Here is a 13,744-nt window from a genome sequence, read left to right as displayed (position 1 = left end):
CTTTGCTAACAAAAGGTTCTGGATCAACCTGCCTCCCCTAAATAACTAAAATGCTATGAGCCCTTGTTGTCCTCTCACCTGAACCCACATTACCCATCTTGTCTGGCCTGCCTCTCTTGGATCCTTGCCCAGCTGAACAGTTTTATGTCCTCTGCCACCAGAAAGACCATTCCCCCAGGTGTAATTTCTGTCCTCTCCACCTCAGAGTTTCTCACGGTTGTTCATCCACCCTTCCGATGACCTTAGCATCCCTTTCAACTACAGGTTAATGCCCTGCTCTGACAAGTGCACCCCATTGTGTCTGAACAAATGCGAGGACTCAAAAAGAATGCTCTGATGTGTTATCACCTGCACCCCCTCACCTTGTAGACCAGACATCTCTCTGCTTAGCTCCTTCCTGGTCTACTGATCGCAGTCGGCTACTGCACGCTCCCCTACATGCTCCTAGGCAACAGTCCAGTACCGAAAACATTTGCCAAAACCCAGCTGACTGTCAGCATTTCCAAGTGCCACTTCATGGAGTTCAGGAAATCTAGCCCAGTAGATTGTGACGTATCATTCTCCCCTAGGTGAATAACTAAAACACCGGGCTTGCCCCACTTTGCCGTGAACTTGGTGAGACTCTGCACAAGGAGCACCTGCCAAAAAAAGCAAACATGCAAACCTCTTAGTACATTTCTTGCCGAACGTCCCTTCACACACAACTGCTTTGCCACCTACCCCAACCCTTCAGTCTGTCTTCCTTCATCCCCAGCTGGAAATCCTCCATCACTGCCTCCATCTGAAACAAGTGAGTGGCACAACCCAGTGCCGGTAAACTGAATCCCATAAGCATTTTCTCCACACTCCCAACATTTGCCCCAATGTTACTGCGGAACTGCTCTCATGTCAGAAAATGGTGCCCTTGCTCCAGTGCTTTAACTCCTAAAAGGCCTCCAGCTGCAACCAAACCATGCCTTACCCGAGCGGTCTGAGTGCACCACTGCCCCTTTATCTTTGTGGGCAGTTTTAGACCTCAAACAAACTTCAAAACCCTTTGTATGCCACATCACTTCTCCCAACACCATTCCCAAACTTCCTTTCCCGCCTTCCAACTCTAAAACCCTGAAAGTGATAAAAAACATCAAACTATATATTGCTATTAAGAGCTGTGCCTCCCTGTCGGAAGCGCACAGGACACTCATCTGCTCTAATATACTCCTTAGGACCCTGATTGAAATAAGACACCTTACATCGGGGTGCCTTGCCATGCAGTCGGGACCAGCCATCTAAAACTCTCTGACCCAGCACTGCTCAGCATGGGTCATACCCTGATCACATCTTCCCGTAGAATACAGTACCTGCCACCTTGCCCCTAAGATCATAGTAACCCCTCTCTATTGGACCCAAAATGAATTGCAGCCTATCCTTGCGCCTCAGTCACAATCCCCCTTATCACACCCACCTCGTCTGGCATATAATGCTGTGAACTCCCTCCAGCCCTATCAGTACATATTCCTTGTGGACTCAAACCAGCAAATATTCCACTAGTCTATACGCTTTTGCAGTCCAATGTTCCACAAGTCTTCTGAACACGAAGAACTTCTCCCACCACACTCTCGGCCAAACCACTGAAGCTCTTCCGCTGTGAACAAGAAAGTGCTTCAGCCACTCAGTTGTCCAGACCCACAATGTGCTTAGCTCGAAACAAGATTTTCTTCTCCAGGCATAGCAAGACCAATTCTTTCCTACTCTTCAACACCCAAGCATCAGAAGCAGTCATGCTGTTCACCACCTGCACCAATGCTGCATTGTCAAACACAAATGTCACCTTCCTTTTCCCCAACTCGAGTCTTTAATAGAATTGAACATTCTTATTCACAGCTGTTATGCATTTTTTCATTTTTCTCTGTGTGAGGAATCCTAACACTGCCGCTGTGCTAGACTTGTTCTGCGTATCTTACTGCATCTTGATAAAACCTCTTTACTATCCAAAGGAAAAACGTTTTGCTTTGTCGGCGATTGTTCAACCTGTCTTTTTATAGCAGCTCTCCTCTGCAGTTGTGCGCTTTGTAACCTGAATACTTGAGAAATCTGTGTGCACAAGAGGATGTATCAGATACAATTTGTTTTTCTTTACAGAATGAAAGAGGTCTAATAAAGGAGAAAGAGCTGTCGATTGAGCTTGCAAACATCCGGGATGAAGTTGGTAAGTAAACTGTATTGGATTTTTGTTGAACAGATTGTTATTCATGGTTTACAAAATATGCGACCGAAGGATGCTGTTCCTTGCTGTGATATGACATTTATATCCCTTGTTACTAACAGCTGTATCACGTGCACAGCCACAGTAGTGGATTTGTGGCCTGTCTACGGGCTGATACTTGAAATGCTCTAAAAATAATGGCACATCCTTGGAGTATATCATATGTGAACTTTCATGACCACGTAGTATTATACGATCTATAACTGGCATCATCTTTACAATCATGGCATTTTCCTTCAAAAATGGTTAGCAGTAATGCGTTTAGTTTTTGAAAGAGTAAATGGTGAGCCCAAACTTTTTCTTGGAAGTTGGCCGCCAGTGTTGGCGAATGTCAGGTTTGTGAATACCAAGGCTGTATGGCGCTGATCCTACCTCAGCTCTATTTCATCCACCAGCTTACACTCCCTGCCCCTTTATTTCACTCTTGCTGGTTGTTTTTAATCCATTCTTTCTCCCTTTGTTCCATTTTTTGTAAAAATGTTGTCCCCCCTTTTCATTTTGTTTCTCTCTTGCTTTGGGTCGAAGTCTGAAAATAAAAAATACATCTCATTCACCTAAAAACGAGTGTTGTGGGCCCCACCTGTAACCACTGGCTCAAATGAAGCACTGGTTAATGCTTCATAACGCAGTCAGTATACAAAACAGTGATGGATGGAATGCTCAAATTCATCTCAGCCACTGATAATTACATTGGCCACGTTCCAATCAATAGTTATTGTATACACCATGCCACCTCAGTTTGGACACAGCTATATGCAAAATAGTCTCAACCCTGCTCCAATCGAAACAGTCCAGCCCAAACTGCCAAGCTAGGGTCCTCCCTGAACCAGAACACAAGCAACCCAGCACTGGTTTCACCCTTGTTATGGGCTCTTTAGCCGGGTACAAGTTGGTTCCAGTGGAAGAATGTGCATGGGACCCACATCTGGGCATCCCCGTCCCACTTAGGGTGACACAATAAGTATACAAAACAGTGAAGAATAGAATGTTTGAATTAATCTCAGCCACAGGTAATCTCTGAGGTCGTATCCTAATCCATTGTTACTTTGCACGCTATGCTACCTCAGTTTGGATCCAGCTAAATCAGTCTCAACCTTGCTCCAGTAGGAACAGTCTAGCCAAAACTACCAAGCTAGGTCCTTCCTGAACTTGAACAGGAAATTTTCCACCTCTTTCTTATGGTTTCTCACGCAGATTCCTGAAGGTGTGTGAATAATTGAGAGTCCAGGGACAGTTATTGCGAAATATAGAATCTGAATGAGCCCAACAATGCCCATGATTTTTTGTAGGCTTGAACACTCCCTATATCTTCACCAACCACAACACTCATGCAGGCAGGCAGTAGATGGTGCAATGGCCTGGTGAATAGATACTAGCCATAAAGAGGATTTGTGCGTCTGTAATGGCTACACACACTTATAACTTTGCTTGGGGTGATGAAGAAGGTGTATCGATGTCACTTCAGAGTACATCACAACACAAGAAGGAGAGCTTCCTAGCCTAAAACAAAGTCACAACTTCTTCTCTTGTAAAGCGCACATGCAATACATTTTGGCAAATGGAGAATGCCAGGACAAGATTGTTTCTGTTTTATTTCTAGTGCCCGTTTTGTAGCCTTAACATCCATGCCTGCAGAGTTGTGTAGATTTTTTTTTACCCCAGTTGTTGGTGATGCTCAGTTTGTTACCTCATTACATATTTTAATATAGATATAGTGCAAGTAGCTATTTTTAAGCTTTTGTGTATCCTTTATTTTTTTATTTTTTTTAAAGCCTATATTTATTTCTTTTTTGTCAAAACGTAAAACAGTTGACTTCTGACATAATGGAACCAGTCTGTAGTAGTCACATTTTACATCGATGGACCTCACTCTGGACCAAACTATCCCGTCACTTAAGTTTTTGTGTATTCCGTTCAAGCATTCTTTGTTAGCAAAATCGTTTTTGCCTTTTATCTTAATTATTTTGATGCTAGTGGCGCACAGATCGCCTATTTTATCTAATTTCAAAAGGCCAAACCTAGGCATATGTTGCCTACTAAAAGGAGAACAATACATCTCATTGTTTAGGTTTCAGCTGTAGACAGTTTTTATCTGTCTGTTTACAGATACCTTTTGTGTACAGTTCAATTCTTAGAGTGGATTTGGGTCAACCTATTTCTTACCACAGGTAGGCTTTTTTGTCAATCTCATCTGCTTGCTTGCTATTTCAATATTATCCTCGTTCTTCTTGTTATTTTCTCTATGATGGAAGATAGCTTCTTTACTGTACTTTTGATTAGATGACTTGTATCCTTCCACAATTCTACCTTAGTGACCTATTTTTTTCTTTTTTCAGCATGGGAGTGCATTTGTTTTCGTGGTCTCGCACCCATTCCCATATGCAGCTTCTCCTTTTTCCCTCCCCATGCTCTGCTTTTTGTGGCCTTTTTAAACTGCCCCCCGACCCCCCTAAACTCCACCAGGTTCCAAATTGCTCCTGCTGCTTGGCAGCTTTTATTTGTCACCCCCACCTCAACTGATGGTCGCTCATCCTTTCCCATCATGTTCTTTTAATTTTCAAGTGTTAATTTTTTTGTTTGGAGGGCTCAGTAGCTGCAATTTGTTGCTGAGCCACTCCTTTCTAAATGGTGTGCATACAGTCACACACTTTTTTACAATTTACTGCTCCATGGTGGGTGTCCCTTTTTGGAACGATAAATTAAAGATTAAAAAAAATGGCTGCTGCACCATCATGTTGCAATAGATATATAAGAGCAATGTATAGTGAGGATAGAATATAGAAAACCTTTAATTACTCCGAGGTCATGAATAATTACAGAGAATAAAATCATACAAAAAAATCTTGCAACCACTGAAAAATCATAGGTCTCAAGTTCCACCAAACATTCATATATTTTTTGTCAAAACACCTCAATTACCATATTATAGACAATAATTAACAAACACAGACATTGAATATATCACAGAACATAAATTAATGTTGCCATCCACTAATGATTCTTTATGGCTGCATGCTTGTTCCAGATGCAGTCCATTATGTGAGGTAGTCTCTTAAGGCAGTGGTTCCCAACCTGTGGTCCGGGGACCCCTGGGGGACCGCGAAGCCTCCTCAGGGGGTCCGTGACTGCTTAGAAAATATAATGAAATTCACATATTAGGTCCCCAGCTTTCAGTAATGACTCATTGGGGGGGTCCCTAAATTCGAATAATGTTTCAGTGGGGGTCCCCGACTTCCAGTACTGATAAAGTGGGGGTCCACAGAAGTCAAAAGGTTGGGAACCCCTGTCTTAAGGCAATGTCGTAGGACAAACCGTTGCCCTCTCGTAATTCCAATAAAGATGTACCTTTCGAAAATGATTTCAACTCCAAATCAAAATTAAGTTGACTCCTCTAATAATATATGTCAATGCGTTTTGGCCACCAAAGTTCAGGACTCCTCAGGACAACAACAGGAAGACATATCCATTTAAGAAAACAATGTATCGTAAACAAACATAAAGATATACTGAGAGTAAAAATCTACACGTACATTAGTGTGTCTTGTATCTAATGCCCATGTAAAAGGATACCAGAGTAAAATAGGGCTCAGTTCCTATGCTGGTGTGAGTAAGCATAACAATGCTTGCATTGATGCAACACGCACAACCATCATGATGCATCTGTGAATATGCGTGACCTATGGTAGCATGCCCTATTGACCTATGTCACTCATCACACTCACACTGGGTCTTTCAGCTATTTTTATGAGGTCATATAAAAAGGATGTGGAAGACAAACAGCGGCCAGCGACGTTGGGTTATGATTTAATGTCACTGTGAAGTCTGTGGTAGAGGATATCCAGTGGTGGTTGCCCTTCTTGGTAACTCCCAGACCCTTCAGTAGGTAATACAGCCAGTGTTGATTGATGAGACTGTTTGCTGCAGTCATTGTCTCCTCTGTGGTGATGCCACTCCGTCGCTGAACCTTGTAATGTCCCCATTAAAAGGAGACCATAGTGCGACATGTGAATCCAACCAGCACTACTATATCTCACTCCTGAAAAATAATTGTGAACAACTTCACATTCTGATCAATATATTGCCTCTAATGTTCATAGAGATTATACAGTGTTTTAATGTAGCATTTTCTGGCCCTTTCACTGTTTTGTAGTACTGCAATGAAAATGTTAAATAATCTTTTATTAGGACACAATTATGTGTTACTCATTTCATCAACCCTGGATGCATGATATGCTTCTGGACAAACCTGTGATTAGAAACCTTTCAATTACTCAAACCTCTGCTACAGATTTAATTGGTGACTGCTGCAGGACCTAAAATCATTGTGAACTGTTTCACTGTACTATGTAGCATATCAAGGCACCCAGTTAGTTAACTATCTTACCAGACCTCGTACAAGAAGAATCTACAACTCAAAATTAACTGATCTCGAAAGGCATTTTGGTTGTATTTGTTCCAAGATATTTTACCATCTCAACTAAACTGAATTTTAGTATTTGTCAAAATAACTTAGGGCCAGATGTATCAAGCCTATTTGCATTCCTAAATGCAATCACAGAATCAGGCAATTTGAAAATGCAAAAAAGCATTTTGTTATGTATTAAGCCCAAATTGTGATTCAGTAACATATTATCAAATCGCCATTTGGGATTATGAGTACACACAGATTCAGTATTTGGAAGTGGCATATTTACGGCGCCCTTTCAAACACCGAATTTGAATGTTATGTATTGTTTTGCAACTGAATTCTGTTCGCTAAAAAAGTAATACTCTACTACCAATTCCAAAATGGTGGTAACCTGGTCACAAATTGGAAGGGGTCCCATGGGATCCTCTTCCCCTTTGAGAATGTAAAATATATAAGTGTTAAGTTCAGACAGTGGTCCTTAAAAGAAAACAATTGTGTTTCTTTTTTTAGACGGATCCCATCTTTTTTTAAGGAAAGTGGGCTGCCTTTCAAAAGAAAACATTTGCTTTATTTAAAAGCAGTCACAGACAAGATGGTGTGCTGAACCCACCACCAAGCCAAAATCAACATCAGACTTTTACTCTAAAAAATCGAAGCAGCTGCTGTGCATGCTTCCTCTTACTTTCCTCACATTAGCCATTAAATATTTGTTGTTTCTGTTGGGATCGGATGCCTTTCCCCATCTCATTCCCATCCTTCTTTTGGCATTCTGCCACCCTCTCCTCCTTGTGTATTGCTCCCAGACCCCTCCTTTTCCACTTTTTTGTTACATTTTTAATTTCACTGGTGCACACTGCTACAGGGCAGCTCACATTTCCACTCATCCTTTGCTCTCCTGTCCCTTCCCTTGTTGCTTCATTTTATTTATTTATTTACATTTTTTTAATTACTTTTACCATGGCCTGGCATGTAGACACTTGCCACGGGGGCCACACGCTTCCCCACTTGCCTGTTACTTGTGCCAAACTTTTATAGGCCTTTTGCTTCTCTCTTTGTGCTACATGGCTGCACATACTTTATTTCTCAATTTACTCTTCAAAAATTACCATTCGCATCTTCGAAAGGTAAATGACAAAAAGATCATTACAAGATCGCTGCCCTGCAGGAGCATGCATGCTAACATATCGGCAGCCATCTTGTAATGACATTCCTATACTTCAAATAAAACATTCAACTATAGCTACCAGTGCAACTGCATGTGCACGCTTTGAGAATTTTGGAATTTATTTTTGCAAAATATAAAGAAGAATCATTCCATTATGGCTGCTGGTAGGTGCACATGCATGCATGTTTGAATGGTGTTGGCCGTAATGTAAGCCAAACGAAACAAACACTGAGAAAGCCAACAACCCACCTTGTATTTTAATGGCAGCCATATAGAATTTGCTGGTGCATTTTATTAGCACATTAAAAGAAATAGCATCTCTTGCCTTTATCCTCTCATGTCTTGATCTCCCATCTTCTTTATTCTTACACCTGTCTTAGAGCTGAGTAGGGGAGACACACGTAAACTCTACATCTCTGCCTCTAGAAATATCAGTCAGCGTATGCTTGTGGCAGGCTCAGTTTGTTTTTCTTGGAGTATGTTGTAAAGTCACATGCAACCCTGCTTTTACAAATACAATCATCTAATCCTTATTTTATGCTTTAAAATTATTAGTTTGACCCCAACCTCAAATGAATAGTTTGAGGACATTTCTGACAAAACATAAATATTTCTTAAGGGGTAGATATATATATTGCCTTCTGTTTTGTCACTGATAGTTTTTTAATACATCTTTTGTTACTGCAATTTTAATAGAGCAAAATAAACAGTATAGCCACATCACAGCAAATAAGAGTAGGATTCACAGACTTCCATTTTGTTTCACAGAAACATCTCTACTTCAATCACTCTTACTCCTGCTCCACATCACACTCTTCAACCACAATGGTCCCATCATGCATCCCACGTCATATTATTTTTACATGGGTAACCACGTACCCTATTGGCCATTTATCCACCTGTGTTGCAAATGTCCATGCCACACGCCCATTCATCAGCCCCAGTAGGGGTCAGGACCAGTCCATTGTCTGGCAATATCCTAACTCTACCAGCAGATCCATTGCCATTAGACGGCGGGATTTGCAGTCTCTGCTCCCCCCCATTCAATTTCCGGGGTGGAAAGTTTGAGATCAAGAAGTGAAGGATAGCCAGTGATCCTACTTAGGGTGGTATATGTTGTGGACCAATATTGGCCAATCCTGGAGCCTTCCCATGTCATTTGGAAAAACCTGCACATTCTTCATGGCAACATGGACAGGAAGGGTCTTTTCTCCTGCACATGTGCCAGAGTCAGGTGGGGCTTTAGTAGGTCTGTAAAAATATCTGAATTGTATCATTGTTAATTTGGCTGAAATATTGAAGCATCTGGCAACCATCTTGGCGTCGACCCATTCATCATCCTCAAAGGGGTCCTTGCCGGTTTGTCCCCTAGCTTTAAGTTGTAGGAGGGAATCTGTTGAGTTGATCACTAGGGATCTATATATGAGATGAATTTTTTTAGCAAGTGGTTCCCTTTCAGTCTTGTGCCCAAGTAGGTTATAGCATCGAAATTAGGTACAATGTAGTGTATATTCCTCTGCTAGGTGGGCACATGTTTTAATATGTTTACCCTTCAACGCATCTCCCACCTTTGGAATGCCAATCAATTCGAATGGTCCAAATCCTGCCAGGCTTCAGGCCTGAGACAACTAGTTGCCACACCACAGGGGAGATTCCCGTGCAATTGCCTTAAACCCTTACTGTACCTCTGCACACTGTGCCAAAATATCAGGAGAGTCCTAGTAGGTCTGGGGATCCCTCTAGAAATGGAATTACTATACATACACAAGTCCTGAGTATTCTCAAATATCCACTCATTGATGCCCACCAATGTGAGGACTAATAGTAAAGATGGAGATCTGGTACTCCTAACCTATCCTCTCAAGGAGCTTGAATTCATTTGGCAAGTGACACACGGTGCTGAGCACCAGCCCATAAGAATGTACTTAGTGTAGTGTTAATATTACTGAATAGAGTCTCCTGCAACTTGTAGGGGAAATGTTGGAGTACTAGTCAAAACTGGGCTATATCATCGTCTTAAGGAGGTTATCTAGAACAAGACCAGTCCAATCACCACCTGGAACCAGGGGCATATACATACAACAAGAACAATGGTTCCTTGTGGGACATAAATATTATCACATCGCAAATGATAAGAAGCTGGACCCCTCAGTTAAATATTTTACAGCATGTGATTGATTCAACCATAATTTTACAAACAAATGCTTTGTACTCAAGTGGTCACACCGTGTATGATACTAAAACCAGCACAATAGTGTGTATAACAAATAAAGCCAATAGAACAAATCATTGGTCTGGGCAAGGCTCAGACGCAAGCATATGTATAACAAAAAAAATCATCAATGTAATTGCCTGGGTTGTTGTCAGCATTTCAACCCAACATTATTTAGGGGACATCATCAGGACCAAAAAATCAATTCAAGCGATGCCAGAGCAAGATATCTAAAAAAAAAAAAAAAAATGCATAAAGTTTTAAAAAAAAGTTAAAAATAGGACCATGGTAAAAGTTGTTGGTCTACAAACATGGGTTAATGATCTCCATTAAGTAGTTCTCTTTTGTTGGAACAATGAATGAGTTTGTGAAGCAAAAGGCGAAAAAGAGTATCAAAAATTGTGAAACTTGAAAAAGTGAATCCACTGCGGAGACAAAGTGCTTAGTGGTGTGACTACATAATCATGAAACCACTTACTGAGTGGCAAATAAATCACGGCTACCATAACATCAAAGTTGGATGTCCAGATAAGGATCATGGACTACCAAAGGCAATAAAATAATTGAGGTCCTGAAAATACCTGCTCGGTGGAAATATAATCATTCCGCGGACGGAGTACACTTACTTGGATGCTTCAGAAAAGCAGTTCAAATGGTGCAGCAAGTAAGGTTGATTAACTGCGTACCATCCACAAGGATTGGGGTGCACGAGGGAATGGCTTCCTATATGTGCTTGAGTAATGGAAATAGAAACAACATTAAAAAAAATATTCATACAGGGTAAATAGCTGAAAAAATTGATTCGAAATAGAAAATCAAAATTTAAAAAGGAGCAAAAAAGAATGGAAATTTGAAAAATGGGGCATTTTGGAAAATGGTTAGTAGAACAAATCGGGTAGCTAATAAGACCCAGAAAAATGGGTGGAATTAAAGCATGTGCCCTCCATATTCTGAGACCACACCAGGCAGAGTTGAATTACTTAACTACAGAAATTCATGGTCGCAATACATAGCGATTAATTCAACAGAAATTTGATACAAACTTGGTATATATGGTTTCAAATGCAAGAATGAAAGAGCTCAAGCGCATTTCCTGAAACATATAATTATTACAGTTATGTTGTAATGAAAGTCTACATCTGCATACCATTGTATTGTGAGCATAGCACGAGATGGCATAAACTACATTTTAATGGAGAAACACAGTTTTCCTATGGGGCAACAGCATCCCAGTGGTATAGAAAAACAGAAAAGAAGTAATTGCGATACAAATAACCAACAGGAATTGAAGCTTAATCAAACAATTTGCCCAAGTGGGTGCATTATAATGTGCAGAGTACAAGTCAATGGTTAAATTCATCTTCAATCAGTTGTATCAACCTTAAGTGTATATAACAGAGTTGCATTCCCCAATGGTGTTTAGTCCTTTTATGATACTGTTGCACTTCAAGATACAGCGACATTCATCTTTGTTTAGTAATGCTTGGATATTCCCACCTGTCGGGGGTTTCTGATGGATACAACTACCTGTGGATTCCTCACCTCATGAATACTCCCATGGCGCCAGCATTCTACGGAAATCTTCTTACTAGTCTCTGCACATCGACGAGGACGTCACTGTCTCGCACGCGACGCCGTCTGACGTCATACAGGCAATAAGAGGTCCTCGACGACGTGCGGACGTCAGTTCCCTTTTTTCCGTGCATTCGAAACGGTTATCTTCGAGGGAGCAACTGTTACTCTTGCGGTTACAGTGTATATCTTGCTGCGTACTCTTTCTCTGTGGAAATAATGTCGCAGAGAAAGTCTGGATTTAAGCCTTGTCGTGAGTGTGGAGGCAAGATGTCGGTGACGGATCCTCATTCCGATTGCCTTTGGTGTTTGAGCTCCGACCACGACGTCTCGACTTGTGATTCATGTCAGCACATGAATCCGAAGGCCCTTAAAGAACGTGAGGCGAAGCTGTTTATGGCCAAGTCAAAGGAGAAGCATCACAAGAAGTCTTCTCCAAAACATCGGCGTCATCGAGACTCCCGGCGCCGTAGAGAATCTCGGCGTCATTCAAGGGAGGCTCGTTCCAGGTCTCCGGATCGGCGCCGAAAGACATGGGAGGTCAGCCCCACGGTGACGCCGCATCCTTCGACGCCGTTGCCCTCTCCGGCGTCACCAACTTCGCCTGGACAGGCGTCGGTGATTGAGGTATTGGAGCCTCAAGTGTTTTCTCCGGCGCAGACGCCGAGGCCGGAGTCGGGGTCGCCTCCGAGACAGGCACCCCAGTACCCGGCTTTTCCCACCCCTGGAGCCGATAGTTCCGCATTCTTGAATGCGATGTATGCCATCTTCCAACAGATGGCTCCAGGGGGTGCTCCGGCTGGGCCTTTGGCCTTTTCTTTGGGTGATCCTGCGCCTCTTCGGCCGGCACCCTTTATGCCCTTTCTCCCGTTTGGGAACGTGGGCTCGGCGCCAGTGTCGGCGCCGGTGGCCGCTCCGGTGGCTTCGGAGGGATTGGCCCCAGGGATTTCCATCCCGTCGACGTCGAGATTTCGGCCTGTGACTCCGGTGGGTCCATCTGTTTCAGCTGCTCTTCAGTCGGCGCCGAAGTTACCCGTGGCGCCGGATGCGGCGTCGGTGGCTTCGGAAGATCGGCGCCGATCTCCGACTTCGGCGGAGGCATTGTCGACTCCGCGGATTGAGCAACGACTGCATTCAAGGAGGCGTGCTCTCCGGGTACTAGAAGAGCAGGAGTACCAACGAGCCCTAGAGGAAGGAGAGCTAGAGGACTCGGGTGATGGGCTGCGTGGACTGGAGTCGGCCAGTGGGCTGGACACTTCCCCTGAGTGGGACCTTTCGTCCCCGGGGGAATATACTGAGGAAGCTGCTTCCTTTCATACAGTGGTACGGAAGGCAGCTAGTTTTTTGGACCTGCCTTTGCCGGTGGTGGAGGCAAAACAAAACCTTTTGACGGAGGTGTTGCATCCGGCCTCAGCCGCGGCGGAGCCTCTGTTACCTTTTAATGACGCTCTGCTGGATCCGGTTTTAGAGGTGTGGAAGAGGCCGGCATCTTCCCCAGCAGTTCACAGAGCCGTGGCCAGGAGGTATCGGACGGCTCCAACTGATCCTGGTTTCCTATCTAGGCACCCTACGCCGGAGAGCTTGGTAGTGCAGGCCTCCTGTTCGTCCAAGTCAGCGCCTGGTTCTTTCCCGACGGTGCCTGGGGACAGAGACTCAAAAAAGCTAGAGGCGCAGTCGAAGAAGATTTTTTCGTCCTGCAGTCTGGCGTTAAAGGCCACTAATGCGACCTGTATCCTGGGGAGGTAAATTCATGCTCTGATGGATGACATCTCCTCTTCGTTTACAGAGCTTCCCCAGGGTCTTTTGGATCTTGTCTCTGATGCCCAGGCTGCTGCGACCCAAATTATTCAGACGGGACTGGATACCACCGACTCGGTAGCCAGAGCAATGGGCACAACTGTGGTGGAAAGGAGACAGGCCTGGCTCCGTAACTCGGGCTTTTCGGCAGATGTACAGTCCACATTGTTGGATCTCCCGTTTGATGGGGACAAACTGTTTGGGGCTAAGGCTGATTCGGCCTTGGAACGTTTTAAGGAGAGCAGGGCCACGGCTAAGTCGTTGGGACTCCAAGCTCCTTCTTCCACGGCCTCTTCCAGATTCTTCAGGAGGTTTCGTGGATTTGGGCGTGGCTCTTCCTCCTCT

The 13,744-nt window shown here is 43.4% G+C and overlaps 1 protein-coding gene across 2 annotated transcripts in view; it reads left to right on the top strand.

Moving 5' to 3' along the window:
* MTUS2 (microtubule associated scaffold protein 2) overlaps positions 1-13,744 on the top strand; it is a 1,534,604-nt gene that overhangs the window by 1,383,939 nt on the left and 136,921 nt on the right. For both annotated transcript variants that reach the window (XM_069202199.1, XM_069202200.1), the window contains exon 10: positions 2,122-2,188. In XM_069202199.1, the coding sequence (XP_069058300.1) occupies positions 2,122-2,188 (67 nt within the window). The remainder of the gene's footprint in view (positions 1-2,121; positions 2,189-13,744) is intronic.

Source organism: Pleurodeles waltl, chromosome 8, assembly GCF_031143425.1.
Source record: "Pleurodeles waltl isolate 20211129_DDA chromosome 8, aPleWal1.hap1.20221129, whole genome shotgun sequence".
Classification (NCBI taxonomy): domain Eukaryota; kingdom Metazoa; phylum Chordata; class Amphibia; order Caudata; family Salamandridae; genus Pleurodeles; species Pleurodeles waltl.
This window is presented reverse-complemented; position numbering and strand designations above follow the sequence as displayed.